Source organism: Colossoma macropomum, unplaced genomic scaffold (assembly GCF_904425465.1).
Source record: "Colossoma macropomum unplaced genomic scaffold, Colossoma_macropomum, whole genome shotgun sequence".
NCBI classification, from domain to species: Eukaryota; Metazoa; Chordata; class Actinopteri; order Characiformes; family Serrasalmidae; genus Colossoma; species Colossoma macropomum.
This window is the reverse complement of record NW_023494787.1, coordinates 6913962-6938424: the sequence shown is the minus strand read 5'-3', so window position 1 is coordinate 6938424 and position 24463 is coordinate 6913962. Positions and strand designations below refer to the sequence as shown.

At 39.3% G+C, this 24463-nt stretch overlaps 1 protein-coding gene across 1 annotated transcript; it reads right to left on the bottom strand.

Moving 5' to 3' along the window:
- Positions 1-1102: 1102 nt before the first annotated feature.
- Positions 1103-19364, bottom strand: bloc1s4 (biogenesis of lysosomal organelles complex-1, subunit 4, cappuccino). Its single transcript, XM_036565987.1, has 5 exons — positions 18854-19364; positions 16111-16182; positions 15819-15920; positions 12829-12957; positions 1103-1903 (listed from the first exon to the last, which is right to left on the bottom strand). The coding sequence occupies exons 1-5, from the start codon at positions 19226-19228 to the stop codon at positions 1808-1810; spliced, it is 774 nt and encodes a 257-aa protein (XP_036421880.1). The 5' UTR covers positions 19229-19364; the 3' UTR covers positions 1103-1807.
- Between the last annotated feature and the right edge of the window lie 5099 nt (positions 19365-24463).

Genomic DNA, 24463 nt, shown 5'->3' with positions numbered 1-24463 from the left:
AGATCATTTGATGGCCTAAATCCCCTTATCAGAAAACGTCACCAGCATTAAAAGAATAATTAGGATATTTTGATCGCTTAAATCCCTCAGGGAGTAAGGAATAATATTGAGCAGAATCTGTACTGAATTAACGTTTAAAACACAATGAAACGTTTGAAACATTACAGGGTGTCCCAAAAAAATTGACATCATTTGAGATGTGAATATCTGAGTAACTACATGTCCTGGCAAATGAAATTAAATAGGCTTCATGTTGAACAACACAAGATTTATTTATCAAAATTCGGACAAGAAATTCAGAGGGATGTAGATTCTATAACCGATTTCAAAGCTTCACAAATGTAATATCTTCTGATACTGGTGGTCGTCCAGGTCCCTTCGCCCTGCACAGACAGCCTTCCTCTTAGAATTGTTTGTACCATGTCCAAATCTGCTTTCCAGTTGGTGCATTTTTTTTTGGTGCATTTTTATTGACTACAAAATGATGTCAATTTTTTTTGGGACACCCTGTACATTACTACACTATAGTAATGATACCTGCATGCTCAGTAGGACCACTCGATGGGTAGGACACTGTTATTGATGCAGTCCCATCAGATGCTATAGTGCTATTCAGAAACATGGGAGGACTTATCCAACTTGGTCTTTAGATCCTGTTGTCACTCACATTGGACATAATGCCTCTTTCATTAATGTCTCCCCTCAAGGGCAGAATAACCGTACTGTATGGGCATTGTTCCAGAGCCTCGTTTCCACATGTAGTGTTATTGGAATAACGTGCAGTGTTATTGGAATAACCTTATAGGCAGCATTATTGGAAAAATATCCATGTAGATTTCTTTGAAAAACTGAATGGAAGCTGTAATACGGGTAAATACTGAAGATTTTATATTTAGATATTGAGGTTTCCTCCCCCTCCACACTAAAAAATAAATAACTTGCACTTAAAAGCAGTTTTGACTGGAAAGTAAATATATTTAAGGTGGTCTCTAACTTTTGCACAGCACTGTATAGTTTCTTGATTTCCCGCATTACATAGATCTCTTATGGCACGCAGGCGGAATGAAACAAAACAAAAGACACTGATTCATGACTCATTAACTCAGGACAAACATGGCTATACTTTATTTTTTTTTTACAGTATTTGTATTTTATTATAAATAAATGAATATTAATTCCAAATCAGATGAATTAAATACAGTTAACTGATTAATGACGCTGAAGTATAAAAGGAGATCAGACAGCAAGAACATTTACATGATGATGAAGAACCACGTGAAACAGTGGCTCCCTGTCATCAAATCACAGCATCTGACAGACTGTTAAATCAGAACAACGAGTGAAAACAAGATCAGTCAGGTGTTAATCGTGCAAAAAAGACCTTGAGTGCTGGAAAAAAGGGACCAAGATCATAATATGATAACACTATAAAACTATATACAAGCCTAAGTAAAAACCCCCAGAAACTGCCCTCATGTTCTGATGACCGCTAGCATGCTTTCTCAGTCAGATGGGCGAACATAACCACCAGTTTCCAGGAGAGGCACTTTAAACAACGCAAGTTCTTTAAAATAAAAGGTTTTTGGTTATAAAACTAGCTGCCGTCAAACAGTCTACTAAAATAGCACTTGGCTGTGATCTGGTGCCGTTAGATTAAGCTCAGTGTTCTCGAGTACCGTGTTTATATTGCTGTTGAAGGCAAGTGTCCGTCTGACAGAGCAGTCGTTACAGTCCACGCTGGACTGCGTCTTGTGTGCAGTTTTGACCTTGGCAGGTACCCGTAAGGTCAGCGCTGCAGTGGCTGTTGTCACTGCTCTGGGTGAGGTGTGAAGTAATCGTCGGTCCTGAATACGGGGGGAATCCCTTGGTGCTGTTGTGGTGCTCTTTTGGGGCTGGCGGGTTTCTGAAAAGCAGATAATTACTCTCTGCCATTGTTAATAATAATAATAATAATAATTATTATAATACAAATATATACACTGATCAGGCATAACATTCTGACCACCTCCTTGTTTTTATGCTCAGTGTCCATTTTATCAGCTCCACTTACTATATAGGTGCACTTTGTAGTTCTACAGTTACAGACTGTAGTCCATCTGTTTGTCTGCATACTTTGTTAGCCCCCTTTTACCCTGTTCTTCAGTGGTCAGGACCCCCATGGACCCTCAGCACTGCAGTAACACTGACGTGGTGGTGGTGTGTTAGTGTGTTGTGCTGGTCTGAGTGGATCAGACACAGCAGTGCTGCTGGAGTTTTAAACACCTCAGTGTCACTGCTGGACTGAGAATAGTCCACCAACCAAAAATATCCAGTCAACTGGAGGATGACCAACACAAACTGTGCAGCAGCAGATGAGCTATCGACTCTGACTTTACATCTACAAGGTGGACTGACAAGGTAGGAGTGTCTAATAGAGTGGACAGTGAGTGGACACAGTGTTTAAAAACTCCAGCAGCACTGCTGTGTCTGATCCACTCGCACCAGCACAAAGTGCACCTATACAGTAAGTGGAGCTGATAAAATGGACAATGAGCATAGAAACAAGGAGGTGGTCATAATGTTACGCCTGATTGGTGTATTATGATGCTCCAAACAGTTCAAAGAGCAACCTAACAAGTCATGTGATGATATTTAGCAACAGTGTACAGTACAGATACAGACAAAAGTACTTCATTCACTATATGGCCAAAAGTATGTGGACACCCCTCATAATTACTCAGTTCAGGTGTCTCAACCACACTAACAGGTGTATAAAATCGAGCACATAGCCTTGCAGTCTCCAGCTGACGAGTTCAGTGACTTAAAACGTCACACTGTCATTGGATGCCACCTCTGCCACAAGTCAGTTTGTGAAATTTCTGCCCTGCTCAACTGTAAGCACTTTTATTGTGAAAAGGAAGCGTCTAGTGACAACAGTTCAGCTATGAAGCGGTAGACCACACTAACTCACAGAGACCACACAACCATCCATAACATTGTGTACAGACACTTCACTTCCTGTTATCTTCAAATGTTACATTCTTGCTTAACGTCTTAACAAAGTACCTGACACATTAACTTTGGTGACAAATTAAAATGATTTTCTAAACGTTTAAATTGCTGAGGTCAAACCGACCTCAAGCATAAATATGTTAGTAAGTTTGAAGGTCACTGGAGGGTTAAGCATAATTTTCACACTCCATCTACCTCTGAGAATGCTGCACATACTTTGTACACACTGTTTATGCACCAGTACGCCTCTGTGTGTCCAGTTTATTCTGTACTTACTGTCTACTGTTTCAGTACTTATTGTCTGCTATAAAACGGACAGCTCAGTTCCTGAAATCTGATCGGCTGAGCCGCGTTAGGAGCCGTTGTAAAATCCACGATATGCCGCGGCTGTGACCGCCTCACAGCGACTGAACTCTGCATTACTGCGCCGCGGCACAGAAAACCCTTCTGCTGTTAACGGATTAATCTTTGACTCTAATGCTGATCGCACGGAGCACTGAGTGTACTGATGAAGCAAGAACCCGTTTTTGTTTAAACTGAGAAGCTGAAAATTATTTTCTTCACTAGAACTAGGCTGGTCAGCTAGCCAACCAGCTAAAAGATAGCAAACATGCTAAACAACTTCAACATTAATATAACAGGCTTGAATTAAAGTACTTGATATAATTCACTGAAAAACAGCAATATAAAAGTCTGAAGAATGTCACCTGAATGGTTTACATGCTTCAAATGTCCATGTTTCAGTCAGAAGTAGCATCAAACCCAGGCTGAACCCCAAATGGCTCCTTATTCCCTAGCTAAATAGTGAGCTGTATAACATTAAGTTTAGAAATTCTAGATTCTGCTGTCAGATACTGCACTGCTTGTCGAGTATGAATGTGGATGGATCCCGAATTACCGTTTTTAGCAATATTTTGCATTGTTGGGCTGCAGGAATCAGTATTTAAATTCCTACGTAGTGCACTACGTAGGGAACAGGGAGCCGGCTGAGATTCAGGCCCAGCCTGAGAAAAGTGGCGTCGTCAGACTGACAGAAGACTCGCGGTGGTAAGGAAAGGAAAGGACTAAAACTCCCTCCCCTGTGATAAAATCGCAGTAACCCACAGCCTTTCGTGGCTTATTGCTTTATTATCCCTCTGGTATATGCACTCATGTCCTTTTCTTAAAGTTTATGCACCAGAGAAGTAGCTTGAATGTATTTGTCATACTGTACTCCTGTATATGTATAATAACAAAGTTGATTTGAATTAAATCACTTAACATCTCAACACAGTTTAAGGCCTGCAGTTTGTACGATGCTAATTGGTGGGTTATACGCTTCTATTACCTGTTAGCTACATTGGCTTTGTAGCTCCAGTGCAAATCTAAGGAAGGAAACTTTAGAAACTTTAGGCTTGGCTGAGTGACTACATTTCAATGCACATTGTGTGAAACAGTTGGTTTGGTCGTTTGGAGCGCAGCGGGAAAAATACTGGCTTCTGTTTATTTACAAGGCAGTTACTGGCCAAATGCCATCTTATATCAGTGTTCACTGTAAATAATGGAAATGATCAGACATGTCCCAAATTATCACAGGACACAGCTCCACTCCCGTGTCACACATCCATTTTAAACTTCATTTTTATGAAACTGCATTACGTATTAATTTTAATTGCTTGTTCAGATTTGTAGCTTTGTCTTAGTTGCTGATTCTAGTTTGTTCTATCTACAATTTTATTTATTTGTTTGCTCTTATTATTGATTTTTATCCTTATCTTGCTTTCTTGCTTATTTGTGTTCATATTCCTTTCAAATAACTTTAATTGCTCACTTAAAAAGTACACGATGCAAGTTTTGGGGATTTGGAGACCTCTCTGGTGAAAATGTGTAACTGCATGCAACATGCAGAAGAACATTTTATAACGGAGGTTGTGCTTCAGACCCCTTCCCGAGTGAATGAACTCAGTCAGAACTTGGTGAAGGATGTGTCTGAATTATCATATCTTGGTCAGTATAATGCTGACCTAAACAGTGAGCCATCCTTTTATTTTTGGGTCTGTGTGTGTGTGACGTTAATACGTAAAGACATACAACGTGGTGTGAAAAACTCCCAACCTGACGTCTCTGACTCTTAAATAAATACTTTACAGAGTGACTCACAGCAGTGCACACACACCACGTTCAGCCTGTTATTTCCTTGACTCAGTCATGCTACTGCTTTTAATTTTAATTAAAAAAAAATCTTACATAGTGCAGCTTTAACAATGTGCAGGATGTAATCTAATGGAAATATTTTTTTCCCTGTATTGAGGTGTATAAAACCACTGTGTCTTGCTTCTCTCTTTCAGGCCTGCTCAGTGCCACAGAACACATTTCCAAATCATTTTAGCACACGTTGGAAAGTGGCACACCAGCAATGTGGACACACAGCTCCAGCAGGAAGAGAAAAAATGAGACTGGAAGTGCAGGGTGATACAGGGAGGGGCTGAACATGTTGCAAAGCAGTAACTGAATTTTGCTTCAAGGAAACTCTGTTTGTCTGCGCTCTAGAGATGATCCTGAATTTCCAGCTCAAACAACATCCAAGATAGAAAGAGAATCCACTCATAGTATGTCATTAATCAGTACCAGGCTAACGATAGATGTGAAACTTTCCATTATGTATGTGAAACTTTAACTACATGAAAACAGGACGTGGTGAATCTCATGAGCATTTGTATTGTTTAAATGGGAAACAAAGTCAATCAGAGTGGTTTCATGTGAAATTGTTCACTGAAGAGAAACTAACTGAGTGACGTCTTTACAGTGGTGGTGGCAGGAACCGGGGTGGCCATGTCTACAACACAAAAATAGACATTTTATTTACTATCTAAAACCACCAGTGAACCTACACGAGTTTTATATGTAATGATGATGATGAATTAGCGATACATTTGAAAAAATATGTTTTTTTGGGGAACTTCCTACATGCATCTCTCCGCCATAAATGTATTTAGAAAATATATAAGGCCAAGAAGTGTCTCTTAAAATTAAAAAATGACAAAAATGAAGATACAAGGTTTTGTTCCAACAGCAGCGAAACTTAGACCTTTTTCAAGCTGGTCAGAAAAGCACCCTAGGTTGCTCCTCATGAAGCTGCTTGAGAGAACGCTTTGAAAGAAGCTGCATCACTTTAAACAACATAAGATAGAAGATTTAACACTTTTTGGTCATGGCCTAATTCTGTTTGTGTCCAAACGTTTGACTGGCACTTATCTGAAAAGCGGTTTGTGAATTAGCTCTTGTTCTATTTGATTTAAATAAAGAATGAAAAAAGTTCACAGCCACATAAAACTAATACTTAAAAGTTTTACAGGCTCCAGCTCATTCAGTGTTTCCTCTGACGTTGGATGATCAGTTCTGAATCACTCCAACTTCTCCCAAAGGTACCGGATGTAGCTCTATCTCTCTGGAGAACACCGTTCCACTGGTCCACAGCCTAAAGCAGGGGGGCTTTATACCCCTCTAGCTCACGCTTGGCTTTGAGCATACTGACCCCAGGCTCCAGAGTGTAAGTAATCAGATTTCTCAGTGCATGTGAACTCTTACTCTGATTTCTTTCACATTTCTCAGTCTGCACATGTGCAAACACAGTTCACGGTACCAGAAATAAGCGAGCAGCATTGCGGTGAGACGCAGCAAAACACTTTTGGAGCGATGCTGAAACCAAACAAGAAATGAAGGATTTAAATATTCTTCATCTTCTAGATGATGTACGTTCATACTGTCAGCTAAAGTGGCACAATGTTAAAAAAAAACCCGCAGCATTAAAATTGGAGTTTTACAATATGTTGACATCACGTCTTCTGTGAGTCGTTTGGCTGGTTGCGCAGCAGAAATCCAATTACTGTCTGACTCATATAAACCTGGACTTTTCCCATTATCTGATTACTCAAGTGCACGTAAACGTGTTGATCAGATTCCTGACAAAATCTGACTTTTTGTGGATTATTATGTGCATGTAAACACACTCAATGTTTTTGTATGGAGATTATACAAGCTGCACAACTGAACGCCTGTGTCAGCACTGGGTGACCTTAGAGTAGCTGAATTCACTCAGTAGAAGGCCTGTCTGGATACTTTTGTGCATACAGCTGGAACACAAGCACCTTCAGAACGTTTTCAGACAGAACCTATATATCACCTAAATCCTGAAGTTACCCGGAAACTGCAGCTTTGACTGACTGTAGGTGTTACAGACAAGGTGGCAGCGCTGACTTCCACGCAGAACTAAACCTGAATAAAGTGTGACGTTTCATGATGTTTCTGTAACAGTCTGCATTCACCAGACCGGTTTAAAGCAGGCGTCTGACTGTTTTCGCTTAACACGCATGATTCAACTTACCGGCTCATTACCGAACACCTCATGACTTAACTTACAGCAGAGAAGACAGATAAGAGAGAGTGGGGTATACTGGGAGGATAACAGGGACTTTGACTCGCTGCTTTCTGCCGTTTTTATTTTGTGTTGAATTTGAATTTTATTTACACTACATATCAACACTATTCCTGCAATGAATTCAGTGCATATTATTTAAAGGCACCAGTTAATTTTCTGAAGCTAACGCTGCCTTTACTATCGCCTTCTTGACTTTTGTGCCATAAAAATGAATCTGTCCTATCATGTGTCCAGGTTCCTGTGTGTTGAGATACAGAAATCAGTTTACATAGTATTGAATACGGTATCTGATCCAAAATGCTGGATTAAACACCAAAGGAAAAGAGAGAATAAATCATGGAATAAAACTGAATAAAAAAGCAGTTTTGTTTTATAACATTGGTGAAGCACATGTTTCTGTACGGTAGTACTCGAACAGTCTTGCACTGATAACGAAGAGTATCGAATATTGTGATCATTTAAATAAGCGATATCAAGCAATTTATCATGCTTTTATTTCTCTATGATTTTTTTTACTGCTTCGCATTTACTTAACCATTCCTATTGAACAATCACCTGATCAACAGATATATGCAAAAGTTTTGGCGCCCCTCGTCAAATGACACATTTTAATGATTTTCTAAGTGAAAGTAAGTAAACACACTTCTGTTTATTTGCTGAATTTAACATAAAGGGGAAAAAATAAAACATAATATGCAGCCTGTGCAAAAGTTATGCCACACACTATTTCTAGCTAATAAATAGAAATTGTGCACTAAAATTTTTTCCCTGTAGAGGATGTTGTAGAGACTATTTTTACTTAGAAAAATCAACAAAACATGTCACTTGACCAGGGAGTATTTTGTATATGAATATATGTTTAGTTTAAAAAATGTTTACATACTTTGCCGGTTGGAAAGATTATAACAGTCAGACTATCGCTCTGGCGAAGAATGCTGGGGAATATGCAATATAATGAAAAAAACTATGGTACATGAGATCTACTTCCTGGTAGAGAGTAAAATGGACACACCTGTCTAGAAGAACAATGTCAACACACCAGTTTGGCAATATTTTGGTTCCCAACCAGTCGAACATGGAAAACCAACAGGTATTAACAGCATTACTGTCTATGCAGGAAACAGTTTTCATTCTAAATTATTAGGTAATCTTAAAAACTACCACAGTTTTCAATTACAGAGTTATCATATTTTTATCAGGGAGAACGTGAGCTATAGTATAAAGCTCTGTATCACTTGTATGTGGTACTTCATAACTGCATTTGGGTCATGATGATACTGTTTATCGTAATAATTCTGCAGGCGATAGGGTCTAAATTTACATTATCGTCTAAGCTTAAGATAGAACTTTAAGCATAGATACTAGATAGCCATCTTAAGTGAACAGCTTCAGCCTAAGATAGTTCATTTTAAAGTTAACCTGAAATTGACCTTTTTAACCTTGTTAATTTATGTTGTTTTTTATCTTTACAGGCCCAAATCATGGAAAACTGCATTTCCTTCATTCTTTGACATAGAAGTGTTTGATATGGTATGTAAACCTAGTTAAATAAAAAAATTAAATAATAATATAGCTGCAAGCGGCAATCTGCGGGGTCCAAGCACCTGGAAGACCTCGGGGAGTAAAGCAGTGGCCCCTGGTCGTAGACTGCGGCAGACCTTCAGATTTTTAAGAAAGTTCTCCTTTTCCTATGATTAAGGCCACTAGCTGATATATCTGCTACAATCTACGCAACTCATTTTAACATCCATGACGGAGATTCAAACCCACGACCCTAGAGTTCAAAGGCAGAGGCTCTAACGCTGAGCCACAAGACGTCTGTGGCAAAACTGCAGTTTTTGAAACAATTTATTGAAAGGACACAACAAGGAACCACGCACCATTTTAGGACAACGTAGCAGCATAAACAAATTTCATGTCTCTGGACACAGAAGGCAGCAAATCTTTGGATTTTTAAGAAAGACCCTTCATTAAGATTAAGATAATTAAGCCTGTGTTCACAACAACTGCTACAGCACCATCCGACACCAGTACAGGGAATCAAACCCACAACCTTAATCTTCAAAGGCGGATGTTTTCATGGTGAGCTACAAGAGGCCCACAGCAGACCTATTTTTTTGAGAGAATTTATCAGTCTAGAGCAATAAGGAACCTAGCACCACCCCTTTGGGAATTAGTTTCCACCTTGCAATTACTGTGACTATTGAGTAGTATAATTTCAAACGAAATCATAATACACTGTCAGTTTGTCATTTTGTATATTTGTGTCAAATTTGGTTATATTCAGACAATTACTGGTGTATTTTTAGCCTTTTATGGCAGAATAAGCCAATTCACACCAAATTATTCAAATCTTCAGCCACACTGTGCTTAAGTCATGATATTTTCAATATGATTGTTTTAAGAAAAAATTAATTTGATTTAAACTCAGGAATTAGTAAGAAATGTCTATTCTCCATCTTTTTTCAACCGTGATATTACTGAAAGTTTTTTAAGACTTGTATTTGCAAAATTGTTAGGCTTAGTGAAAAACATAACATTCAGAAATGCTCTTCGCTTAAAGACATACAGTATAGCTTTCCATGTATATGTCAACAATGACGTGCAGTTACTAATTTGGCTCCCTCTGGTGGCCAGAGAAAAATCTGACCAAAATTTGCTGAAATCAAATTATAGGATTTCCTGTACAGTACAACCTACACATATTTGCAAAGTGTTAATTCTTATTAAGATGCATAATTTGAAACAATAGTCATGTCTTTATTTTAATCTTAGACAGGAATAATTACATTTTAGATTGTTGGCAATACATTGAGCATTGTAAGAGCCAACTTAAGCCAATTCAAACCAAATGTCATATGTTTCCTCAACTGATAATTTTCAATGTATATATCAATTTTAGTCACAATCGGAGCATAAGTGACAGATTTGTGGTCCCTTGTTTCCGAATAGGCTGGACTGCACTGATTGATCCATAACTTGCAATAACATTGTGTTTAAAAGGCAAGATTTTTTAAATAATTATTGATCTTGAGACTTTGACGGTTGTTTAGAGACCAAGTTTGAGACGTTGCAAAAACATTTCAGCAAGCAGTATGAAAACATCAGTGATTTACAGAAAAACAATAGAGTTTTTTAAAAGACTTGTATTTGCAAAATTGCTTGGCTGAGTGGAATACATAAAATTCAGAAAGTTCCTTTGCCGCAAGATAGATGTTGCAAAGACTACGACCATAAGTATGTTTGAAGTCATAATTTGCATTTAATGCTGGGCAGAAAAGATATTACCCTTATTAATTATGTGGCCATCCTGGCTTTAACTCAAATTTCCACATTTCCTGTGCAATTTTGGAACATACATATAATTGCAATGTTTTAGATGTTAATAAGATGTGTAATTTGAAACCATTATATTTTCTTTATTTCATTCATAGAAGAATATAATGACATTTTAATAATTACACACTAGATTAAGTATTGTAGGGGCTTATGGCAGTCAATTTAAATGAAACTTTGCATCTTTCCTCAGAAAGTAGTAGTGTACAATTTTACCAAGATTTATCACAATCACCTAAAAACTAAAGAATCTATAGCCGCCTAAGTCAGAAAAGGCCAGGCCGAACAGATTAATTGGTGTCTCATGGCTGTTCTTTGCAATAAAGTCAAGGTTTTTTTGATAATTATTTACCTACGGACTCCACAGGTTGTTTTAAGGCCAAAATTGAAACAATAGTCTTAAAATCCACAGACTAGTTCGAAAAGCTCAATTTTCAAACATTGATCAATCAAAGAAAAACTTTACAGAATTTTAAAAGACTTGTATTGGATAAAATGTCATTCTCAGTGTAAGCAATTATATGTATTGATTTATTTTGACATATGATAAGATTTATAGGACTTATTCTTGTTTATGCTCTATAGCGCCACCTCATGGCCAATTGAGGTCAAACTTTATAGGCTACTAGAGCTTGCCTGTGTGGATGTATGTTTCAATTTTTGTGATGATTGGCCAATGCTAAGCCCTCCAAATGCCTGTTGAAAGCTTATTGGCCTGTGGCGGCCATATTTGTCAAATGATTCAATTGTCCTTAATAGATCATGTAAATATTAGGCCATGGATACAGCATGCAAAGTTTCAGCTCAATTGGCCTAGCGGTTGCTGAGAAACAGATTTTTGGTTGTTACAGCGCCCCCTATTGAGTAATCGGTATCAAACTTGGTGGGCTTCCACAGAATCATGTGGGGTACATGACTGATAAGTTTGATGAGAATTGGCCAAAGTAATCTCGATCTGTAGCCATTTATGTGAATTAAGCCAAACCCAGAGGGTATTAATTGGCACGTGGCAGCCATACTGTTTACAAATATTTTTTTTGATAATTCTTGACCTCCAGACTCCCCTGAACATTTTGAGACCAATATTGTGTTGATATCTTGAAAAACCTCAGACTAGTAGAAAAATGTAATGTCATATTTTGCCAATTATGATGGAAAACATGGGGGCGGAGCTAAAAACATGCAGTGGGGCGTTGATGTAGAATAAAGCAAGGATTATGCAGAAGCAAGAATTTTGAGTGTAGCCCCCATGGTTCAGGAGATATGGGCAAAAATGTAAAATGTTGCCCTATAGCACCACCATCAGGCCAACTGGGGTCATTTCAGTTGCCTGAGTAGTGGGGGGGGGGATCTACACCTACCCTCTAAGTTTGGTCTTTGGATGACTTACGGTGTCTTCGCCACAAACCGTTTTAGGGCAGAAAAAGAATAACAATAATAAGAAGAAGAAGAAGAAGAAGAAGAAGAAGAAAAATCCGAGCAAAAGCAATAGGGTTCCATGTACCTAAAGGTGCTTGGACCCCTAAAAACATAGTTTACTCTCCACTCCATACAGCCCATGCTCGGAAAGTACACTGCAAAAACAGCCTGTTTTCAACTGTTTTTGTGATGTCACAAAAAACTAAGACATAAACATCCATATAATCCATATAAATTCTCCTATTAAGCAGTTTAGCCTCACCCACCGACACTAAAGTTGTAAGAATTGTTTCAGCATTCTGAATAAGGCACAAAACAAGGCAGCCAATCAGAACAGATCTCATTTACATATATCAGTCTTAAAGGCACAGTAGCAAAAACAGCCTGATTAGTTCTAAGGAATAAAGAGAGGCTGGGTTGGAGAAAGGTCATGTAAAAATGAATGATGACTGTTTTTGTGGGCGAATCCACACAAACGTCAGAAAATGTCTTTTAGCGCTTCTGAAACATCTGATTTGTGATTAACACACCAGCAAGCAGGGAAAAATAATACTGACCAGTTATATCATGTTTGAGCCCCACTCACCGCTAAGCTGGCTCAGAGACCTGATACAGAACTTCACTCACGCATCTTCTAATGGTATCATTCCTTTCACATTACTTACGTTTAAAAATCCAGGGACACTCCGGAAAATCTTTTTGAAAGCCCCCGGCAGGGTCTTCACTTCACCTTCTGCTTGGGTAACCTGCTCCTCCATGGCGCTCACGTTGGCTGCAACCATCTTGACAAAAGCCTTGAGACAATGTGGCAAATAACAATACAGTTATACATATAATACAGGACGGCCCAGAGCATTTCACTATGAGAGAAACTCACTATCAAACTCTCTCACACTCACTATCAAACTTCTCACACTCACTATCAAACTTCTCACACTCACTATCAAACTCTCTCACACTCACTATCAAACTCTCACACTATCAAACTCTCTCACACTATCAAACTTCTCACACTATCAAACTCTCTCACACTCACTATCAAACTCTCTCACACTCACTATCAAACTCTCTCACTCACTATCAAACTCTCTCACACTATCAAACTCTCTCACACTCACTATCAAACTCTCTCACACTCACTATCAAACTCTCTCACACTATCAAACTCTCACACTCACTATCAAACTCTCTCACACTAATCATTTAAATTAGCAGTTTCTGATTTGCTCATAGTCAAATATGCCCGTCCCCCACGTGTGGTAGTTCACTCTTAAAAACATAGTTCTTCAAGGGTCCTTTAGTAAAGACAGTGGTTCTATATAGAACTAGGAACACAAAAAAGAACCTTTGGCCTGATTAAAGAGCTCTTTGCATGGTGAAATGGTTCCTCATATTGTTAGCCAATGTGCTGTAGATGGGTCCACATATGACTGAAGTCGTTTTGGTGCTATAGCGGTCTGTGTATTCTCGTTTTTTATTCTGTTATTGTCCGGGAAAATCACTAAATAGCTTTGTTTCACAGTTTCACAAACTAAGCATAAAATAAAATAACAAACAAACAACAATGAAATAAAGGATCGTAAATTACTCATCCAAATAAAAAAAAAAAATCTATCAGCTTAACCTGGAGTAGACATGCAGAGGGCACGCCTGGTCTCAGAAACTCAGAAATTTGTGCAGAATTAATGACATTAAACCACTACACCGTCCCTTTTTTTGGGGCGGAGCCACAGTGCAGCTCTGAATAACGCGCCTCTAAAGCTCCTTCCCAAAACCGGAGATGCCACAGTATTATATGAACAATATGAACACAGGACAGCGAGGAGCTCACAGCTATAACTCTTAACTCTGGAGCTGTAACACAGTCACTATAACGAAGTTCACATCTGACGACGGGACATTACAGTATTAATCTTTCTCATCATTATTGGGCAGCGTGACTTTCATTCCTCTTTGATTTCGCTGTGAAACGGCAGGAGTCCTGTAGAGTCTCTTCCCCATATCACTTCAGTTTTTGCTGATAGAATAGCTACATTAAATATACAAACACCTATAAAACGTAATGTTGCCTCCCCAAATGCCGGACTAGGCCTCTCCTCTTAACACTCATCCCCGATCTTTTCTGTCTTTATCATTTTTAGCCCTCTGCATGTTTATTTCCGGTTAAAGTGATGGAACTTTTCACATTTGGATAAATAAAATATGACCCTTTATTCTACCTTTTTTTAATTTTATGATTAGTTTGTGAAAATGAAACAAAACTATTTTATGAATTTTTCCACTGACCAAAAAAAGAGAATACACAGATCGCTATAGCACCAAAAAGACTTTGGTCATATGTAGACCCATCTACATGCATGGTTCTTTTAGTGTTCCTAGTTCTATATAGAACCACTGTCTTTACTAAAGACCCTTGAAGAACTATGTTTTTAAGAGTGAACTAGCGCACGTGGGGGATGGGCATATTTGACTATGAGCATGAATCAGAAACTGCTAATTTAAATGATAACCCTCTAGGCCATGGGTCTTTAATTAAAATTCAATAAGGTCCAGTTAGAGAAATTTTCCTCAAGCGAAGGTCTGGAACATCATAATGTCTAACTTGCATTATTATTCAGTGCCATATACTGTAAAGTGCAATTCAGTCATATTGCAACATTTATTGTCAGTTTTCTCTTTTTAGATCACGCCATGTGAAATAACTTCCCTCTGACTCACTTTCTTCTCCGACTGCCGTTTCTCACCTCGTCCCCCTGTGTGTGCGTCACTCACTCGAGTCTCAGTGCTCATTGTAATGCACAGATCTGATTGGCTGAGTAGCGTCACGTGTGATATTTACAACGCATGCGATTGGTCTGTGAGTTTCCCAGGCCGCTAAAGCTACCGTAAAGGCTAGAAAAGTTACGCCCATTAAAATAGGACCACCATGTTGAAGTTAAATAATTCTCCACAGTTTATAGGAGAATAGGTCCAAGTCCGCACAGAACAGCGTCTGGGTCCGGACTCGGACCGCGGTCCGCCTATTAGTGACCTTTGCTCTAGGCCATTTAGAAAACATGACCAACAAGTTCTCTCATACACTCTATCAAGCTCTCCCTCAAGAAGGCCTTAAGAGTTTGGTAGTGTGTGTGAGAGTCTGATAGTGTGTGAGACAGTTTGATAGTGAGTGTGAGGGGTTTGATAACGAGTGCGAGAGAGTATGACAGTGAGTGTAAGAGCTTTTGACAGTGAATGTAAGAGGTTTGACAGTGAGTGTAAGAGGTTTGACAGTGAGTGTAAGAGGTTTGATAGTGAGTAAAAGAGGTTTGATAGTGAGTGTGAGAGGTTTAATAGTGAGTGTGAGAGGTTTGACAGTGAGTGTAAGAGGTTTGACAGTGAGTAAAAGAGGTTTGATAGTGAGTGTGAGAGGTTTGACAGTGAGTGTAAGAGGTTTGACAGTGAGTGTAAGAGGTTTGACAGTGAGTGTAAGAGGTTTGATAGTGAGTAAAAGAGGTTTGATAGTGAGTGTGAGAGGTTTAATAGTGAGTGTGAGAGAGTTTGATAGTGAGTCTAAGAAGCAAGTTAGAATTTTGGCCTAAACGGCCTCTAATATTTCACAATGCCCACCCTCTTCTGTACAAACTGATTACATAGCACATATTGTTATTAATAATACCTCCAACTTATCAATTTTTCTGTAAATCTCTCTCATGTCCTCTGCTTTTCGGTGAATCTGAGGCAGGTTGATGTTCACTATCTGAGAGGTGTCGTTGCGAATCTGTTAAAAAAGGGAAGAAATTTGTGAATGAAGTGGTCAAAAATGTCAAGTGACTATTTTTTGCCAAAGTTTGTTGTCAATAAGTACTATTAATACTATATGTTTATGCTAGGATTACTATTCTGAATCAGTACACAATCATACACATCAAAAGGTGAAAGGAAGCCACAAGTGCAGCTCAGCGGCTTACCATGTCCAGCATCCCCACAAATTCGTCCACTCGAGTGAGCATTTCTTCCAGACTCTTCTCCAGACACAGGATCTGCAACGTTAATCACATCACTTTGGTTCTCCTACGTTGGATCTTGAATACTGTGCACTGTACGTATGCAAACGTTTGGGCGGCCCTGGTCAAATGACATGTTCTGTTGATTTTCTGAGTGGCAGTAACACGTCCTCTACATACTTCTGCACATTTTAATGCACAATTACTTTTCATTTGCTGAATCTAACATATTGGGCCTGTACAAAAGCTATAGCATGTTTTATATTGTATAATATAATTATAATATAGTTGTACAAGAGATCTAGTGTTAAAAAGGGCTAGTTTTATGGTCTTAGTACTCCTGAACTGATATGAGTTGACGGGCAATCTGCTGCAAACTAGATACAACTATCCTGCTTTTTGGAGTGGCCTTGCTTTTGTGCTACCAGTCACAACAGAGATTCTAGACGGGCTGGATCCCGGCTCATACTGCATACGAATCTGAGTTTGGCCACTTTGGTCGCAGGGATCCCGTATCAGTTTTTTCCACTGTTGACAACTGAAGACGGCAGGGCTTGTCGCTGGGGGGGTCTCAGAGCTCTATCAGTTGGCAGACAAGGCCGTGGAGGGCGAGGTGGTGTGCTTGCTGGTGGGGGTAGAGGAGCCGGTCGCTTTATAAGCTCAGCGAATAACTAGTTCAGTGTTAAAGAGCGCCGTGTGAGATCTTTCTTACCCACTGCTATAAGGCTCTATAATGAGTCTCCTTACTGCAGAGATGGTACTGATCTCCTGCTGTCTGAACTGTGCTGAACCTCATCACTGTATCACCTCTCCTTTTAATCCACACTGTGCAATATATCATAACCTGCTGCTGTGATGACACTTTCACTATGCACTTTAGACTGTAAACACTGCTGATATTCAAAGTTATGTTTATATTCATTGTGTTGTAACTACCTCATACCACTTAAATACAACAAATCAATATTATATGCTAGGTAAATATGCAATACATATACTTTTATTCCTACCCTTTCATATTTTACTGTAATTTGTGCCTATTTTTCTATTTCTGCCTAATTTATGTCTGTTTTTATTCCTGTTGTATTTCTGCCTAATATATGTAAGTTTATGTGCAATTGTATGTGCTGCTACTGTAACACTGCAATTTCCCTTCGGGATCAATAAAGCTCTGTCTGTCTGTCTGTCTGTCTGTCTATCTATCTATCTACTAGAAATTGTGCATAAAAGTTTGCAGAAAAATGCCATGTTTATTTTTTTTTTCCACATATTAAATCAATAAAACATCATTTGTCCAGGGTTGCGTATGACTATATAAAGTGCTGTATGTCTGTTGCATTTTGTGCCGTCAACAAAGCTCTATTAGATCCTGCTGCACTAAAAGCACTTAACACTGACAGGTCAGGTCACAGTAAAAAGAATCAATCAATCAAACGATCAAATAATCAAAAGCCTCAATAAAAATGATACACCTTTCCTCACATTAGGCCTGGAGGTAAAAAGATCTTCAGTGGAGAATGACCACCACCTGGCACAGCAATCTAGCTCAAGGGTTGACTTAATCCATGTTTGGCAAACCAGACCTGTTTGGGGGTCACTACTGGGGCAAGATGTATCTTTATGAGACTTTCTTTTTGTGCTACAACAACAAAATGGGCCGCCATTCTGCAATAGTCAGATTAAGCACCATTACACTGAACATCCAGGGCTCCCAATCCCAGTCCTGGAGACCCCAAACTACGCACATTATGCAAATAATGCATTATGCAAATATTGTGCATCTAACACTCACACACACGCATATATGTGTGTGTGTGTGTGTAAAGTGTGAAATAATGGTCATATATGCATAAAGTATGGATCATATATATATATATATATCCAATAACATGGTTAAATCCATCTCAGTGTAGTCATAATTGTTGCTATTACGATTATCTTTTGCTTTTGAATATTAAATTATTTAAATGTGTCAGGAAACAACATCATATATTGCCATACATTCGATTTCTGAATGGGGCTGACTTTGGGAACCACTGCTGTTCATCATAAACTCGTGAGGTTTAATTTTACAGTAAATGCACACTGAGGGGGTGGAGTTTACAGAAGTCCAGAGAGGCCTTGAGGTAGTTATAATTTTCTGAACTGCCATCTTGAGATCACCACTTAATTGTCCATCAATTGCTATCTTGAGATCACAAGTCATGATCTCATGAAAACATTCATTATCTTGAAACTGCAAGACAAATAAGTCATGATCTCGAGAAAACAACATTTAAGTCGAGATCTTGAGAAAACATTTGTTATCTTGACATCAACAGACAAATAAGACGTGATCTTGAGAAAACAACATCTGTTAAGTAGAGATCTCAAGAAAACGTTTATCTTGAGATCGAAAGACAAATAAGTCGTGATCTCGAGAAAACAACTTTTGCTATCTGAAGATCACAAAACAAATAAGTAATGATCTCAAGATAACAGTCCAGAACGTTATAACTACCTCAAGGCCTCTCTGGACTTCCGTGCGTGTTTTCTCATCTCGTGCTATAATCAGAGCAATCATGTCCGAGTAACTCAGCACATGACCCACGGCAACGGCAGCGGCAGCGGCAGCGGCAGCGGCAGCAGCCCTCCTCCCCCCCACCTCCTCCTCCTCCTCCTCCCCCCCACCTCCTCCTCCTCCTCCCCCCCACCTCCTCCTCCTCACCTCCTCTCCAGCATTTGCGCGGATGTATGTAGAGTAGCTGAGCGCCGTGCGCTTCAGCATCTCCTCTTCCTGCTCGTTTGGCTCCAGGGCTGCCTGCGGCTCCAGCGCCGCGCTGGGCCCGAAGCTGGGGCTCTGGGGGATGGCTGGGCCAAAGCTGGGGCTCTGGGGGATGGCTGGGCCAAAGCTGGGGCTCTGGGACACGTTTCCCCCGAAGCTGGGGCTCTGGGACACGGCCCCGCTACTCAGGGCCTCGCTGCCCATCGACAGGCTGCTGGCGCTCAGGGACACCACGCCGCTGTCCCTGCTGACCTCGGCGCTGGACTCCTCCAGCGGAGACAGCGCCGCTCCCCTCTCATAGCGCGGCTCCATGGCCATGAACACCGTCAAACACCCCTCACGGCTCGGCTGTGTAGAGTTTCAGACGCCGAACCCTCGCTGCTCCAGTCCAGACAGACTCAGATGTTTACCTCCCTCATCATATGACTCTCTACGGCTCCCCACAAGGCCCAAGCAGAGCGAAGCGCGCTTTGGTCTTTACGTTTGTGCAGTAGGTTAAAGGGGAACTCCACCGATTTTTCTAAATTTCTACATGATTAAAGGGTTGAGATGTGAACAGTCATTCAGAGTGGTTTGGTGTGAAATGCTCCGTTTTAGAGAGACTTGTAGAGAAGTTCACAGCAGTGGTGATAGGAACCAGACGTCTGAAGAGTTTAATGCCTCTGAAAGACAAGACATTGCTTAGATGTGCAGCCTGATGTCAGACACATTGTTTTGTGACAGTTTTGTGGTAAACTTTTGGCTTAAAATGTATTTCAATCCATTTATTTTAATCCATTCATGGCGGAGGGATACATGCAGGGCGTTTGTAAGGCAAAGTAGTCCCCAAATAAAACTTATTTTTTCAGATTTATCACTATTTTGCCATCATCAACATAACATATAAAAACTTAGAAGGCACGTGTAGGTTCACTGGTGATTTTGAATAGTGAATAAAATGGCTATATTTGTGTTGTAGTCATGTTGACCCCTGGCTCCTATCACCACCACTGTAAAGAAATCAGAAATAAGAAATTAGTTTCTCTACAGGGAACCATTTCACATCAAACCAGAATGATTATTATTATTAATAGAATTATTCCGAATTTTTGAAATATTGGTGGAATTCCCCTTTAAGTTACTCCCGAGTCCAAAATGAATGTTCACAAGGAGCAAAATGCAAATTTTGAAAATGTTACGACGTCAAGCTTGTAACAATATCAGAACCATTTTTTGGTGCTAAATGGAACCATTTTCAAAAAGGTTCTATATAGAATCATAGACAACACATTCTCCATCAATGTGAACCATTTCACCATACAAAGAACCATTTAAGCATACAATGGATCTATATAGAACTCATGGCTCTAAATAGAACCAGTGCCTTTACCAAAGAACCCTTGAAGAACCTTTGTGTAGTGTAAAACTACCCAAAGCCTGTTTGCTGTAGGTAATATACTGGAAATATGCTGGTAAGTTTGAAATGATTTTTTATAGATCCTAGATTTTATAGATTTATAGATCCTAAGATTATACATCCTTCTAACTTTCTAAGATTATAAAGAAAGGGAGGTTCACACATGAATGTCGAGAAACATGTTTATTTTTATTTTTTAGCCGTTTAGCTCCGTTCACCCTCATTCATTGAGGACTCGCTCGCGGGCGCCCTCTAGCGTTTCACACTCACGTTTTCAGTATAATGAAGAAAACAGGAAATCACGACGCCCCATAAACTGGCTGTGGTAGTACAACTTACACACTTCACACTATTTCATACTCTACTGGACTGCATGTATTTATATTATGTCCACTATAATATAATACTTTATTATTGTTTTAAAAGGGAAAGGCAACATATTCATGTTTAAAAACTACATTTAATATAAGAGATTAATGAAAAAATTATAGAAACTATAAACTGTTTCTGTTGGCGTTTAGGTTGATGGGTTGACATCACAGTGTAAATGATCAGAAGGAATGTACTGCTGTGTAATGTGTTCAGTGCTGTGTTATATATTATTATTGTATTCAGTATTGTGAGTCTGTACTGACCGCGACCCTAGCTGGACTAAGCGGTTAACGATGATGATGATGATGATGATGATGATGAGTCTGTACTGTCACTGTATTCAGAACATTCTGTTCTGCCTGTTTTTGTTTATCCGTACATGGTCATGTCTGTCACACCGGTCACTTGTCATATTTAGGCTGGGCCTAATCTTGGCGTCAGTCCAGCTATAAAACTGCGTCAGTCCATTGTTTTGCAGGCTGGCTCTGTGTCTGGTACCTGCGCCAAGAAATTAACTTTAATTCTCCAGATGTACGGCTAGCTTCCTGGTTTGTGATGGGGTTTGGATTCTTCAGATCCTAATGGTGTAATAGGTGACAGGGACTGGTTCTCCAGGTATGGGAGGCCATGGCGTCACTGGTTGAACCACTAGCTGTGGGCAGAGGGGGACCTCAATGGCAGGTGGCAGTGAAAAAAAACAAAATGAGTAGTGTAAGTAAACAAAGTGTAGAAACACTGGCCCAGATCCCAGAGAGAAGCCTTAACTAAAACTACTCCAGAGGAGAAACCAAGAAACACCCCACACTGGGATTGAACTGTGGCCAAAGGGTAACTGACCAGTGTGCAGCCAACTGACCACCACTCAAAAACTAAACCAAAGGGGGAGCTAGCCAAAGGCTCAAGAAAGGGAGGGAAAAAGGAGGAGTAAATCTTTTTCTTGTACTTTATTCCCTTTGTCTTCTTTTATTAATTTTTCTTTTTTTCCCCCATTTTTTAATACTTGCTCTGTTGTCACAAGTGACTCGAGAGCAAGGCTTAGAGCAGAGGTGTCAAACTGAACCACTAAAAGGGCCATATTAAAAAATCTCAGCAGGTCTGTAAGCCAGCTGTGCTTTTATTTTATTTTTATTTATCATTTTGCCATGACCCCAACTGACCACTGTTTAAACAATTAATAATAATAGAAAAATAAAATAAAAATAAAATAATTTAAATTTAAAATAAATTAAATTGACTTGGCCCGCAGGCCTTGTGTTTGACACACAGGGCTTAGAGGGACTAGGAGCAAACTCTCAGAGACTTGAGAGCACTTACCCAAATACCAGCTTTCCAACATTATGTAGTCTAATACACACACACACACACACATCGTCTAAACGGCTTATCCTTCTGGGTTGCGGGGGGTGCTGGAGCCAATCCCAGCTGACATTGGGCGGAAGGCAGGAAACACCCTGGACAGGTCGCCAGTCCATCACAGGGCTTATCTAGTCTAATACATTCTGAAAATGTTACGATGTCAAACTTGCAACAACAGCAGAACCACTTTTTTGGTGCTAAATGGAACCATTTTCAAAGAGGTTCCATATAGAACCATATACAACACACTCCCCATCAACCCAACAATTTCACCATGCAAAGAATAATTTAAGCATGAAATGGTTCTATATAGAACTCATGGCTCTAAATGGAACCACTGTGTTTACTAAAGAACCCTTGAAGAACCATCTATTTTCAAGTGTCTAGGTAATTGAGAGTAATTAGCCAAATCCCAGCTTGATCAAAAGGTACATGCAAACTCATGACCGAGCACAGAACAAACAGCCACTCTTAAGTAGAGCTGAACACCGGTCTGACTGGTTGCCTCTACTCACCTAAAGGTGGCTCTCTGCTCCCATCTAGTGGTGGCGTTGAGTCTGACCGCAGGATGGGTGACGGGGCTCCTGCCAGCAGCTGACTGAGACTGACCAATCACAACTGTGGATATTATCCGTACTTAAAAATCACGTCTCAGCTGCTAACCTGACTGGATTTAGTGCAGCACAGTGTGTAAAGTGTTGAATAGTAATTGGATTCATGGCTTTTGATAGTACTCTTAAAATGTGGGCTTACTCTGTCTGTTCTAACTCCTTCAGACCACCAGTGGTTCCAAAACGCACTTCGTCATATTCTTCATAACCTTCATATTTCATAAGCTACATTCAAAAGGTGGGGGTCGTATGAGAGCTGTAACTCTTCTTTCCATTCAAACAGATGGGTGATGTAATTTTGAACCCTTATAATAAAAGAAGCTGAACTAATTTTTTTTTCTACTGAAAGTCGACCCACTTGTCCACAAATCTGGGCTATAAACTATAAACAGATGGCGTCTCTTCAGTGATCTGCTCTGTAAACATTATTTTTATAAAATAATACAAAGAGCGTCTAAGATTTTTGGCTTTCAGCAGTAAACTGTAAGCATATAGCAATATGTGTGATCATAAAACACATGTTCTGTTAATTTGAGGGGAGCTTTAAAAAAAAAATTAAATAAAATAAAAATTTACATTTATTTCATGCAGTTACTGAATAATTTGCCTTGCAATTTGGGCATGTAAACGCAGATGGAAAAAACACCCTGAAGAATAAGAGGTTAACAGATGTCAGAAAAAATGAATATCAAACAATGTGTATCGTAAAAAATGTCCTGAAGTATCATGGTGTTACATTTTGCCATATCGCCCACCTCTACTTTATAGTACCCTATGTAGAGAGCTAAATTTGAAATAAAAATAAAATAAAAAGATTAAAATAAGCAAGAAAACAGACAATATTTACAACATTATCATTTTTAGTAGGCTAAACTAAGAATGGATCATAGCTTAGCCCTCTGCACACAGTAAATAACCTTAAAGGGGCAGCCTGTCCAAAATTAAAAATTTGTTCTGTTGTAAGCGTGCCTGCTCACCTCCTACAGTCTAGCAGCTCTTTTATGGTTTTAAAGTAGGGTTGGATGATATGAGAAAAATATAATGTCCTAATCCTACAAGATTTTTTTTTTCCTTAAAGTTGAAGAAGATGAAATGGACAAAAAGAACCTGTAGTGCCACGTTACATTTTTTAAAAAATAATAAACAATGTGTTGCTGCACATCCACGCCACCATTCTATCGTCTCCATGATGCACAGGCAAATTATTGCATTGCATTGCATTGTCACACCCTCAGGATTCAGTGATTATTATTTAACATTTCACATTCTGCACTGCACTAAGAATGGTTTACAACTTGTGTGTCCAGTCAACAATATGTTGTCTACTACAGTGTTTCTCAGTCCTGGTCCTGGAGGCCCACTGCTCTGCATATTTTAGTGTTTTCCCTGTTCCCAACACCCCTGATCCAAAAAATCAGCTCATTAACAAGCCCTTACTGAAATAATGTAAGCAAGAATACAGTAAAATCTGCAGGACAGTGGGCCGCCAGGTCCAGGGTTGAGACACACTGGTCTATAACACGTCGTAAACATCATGCGCATAACACACTTGGATATCTAAAAAACCTGAGGAAGTGTCCTAGAGCGCAATAACAAAGAATTCAATTCATATTATCTTAAAATCTCATTATTTATTCAAAATTTAAAATCGGTGTACACAGAAGATGAACAAAGAAATGAAAACAAACCAAGACGATTCAAAAAATTTCAGACATTTTGTACAATAAATATCCATTTGCTTGGTTCTGAGGTGGGTCCCAATAAACTGATAGTTCCAAAAAATCGACCAGCAGATGGAGACTCTGAGACAGGAATCAA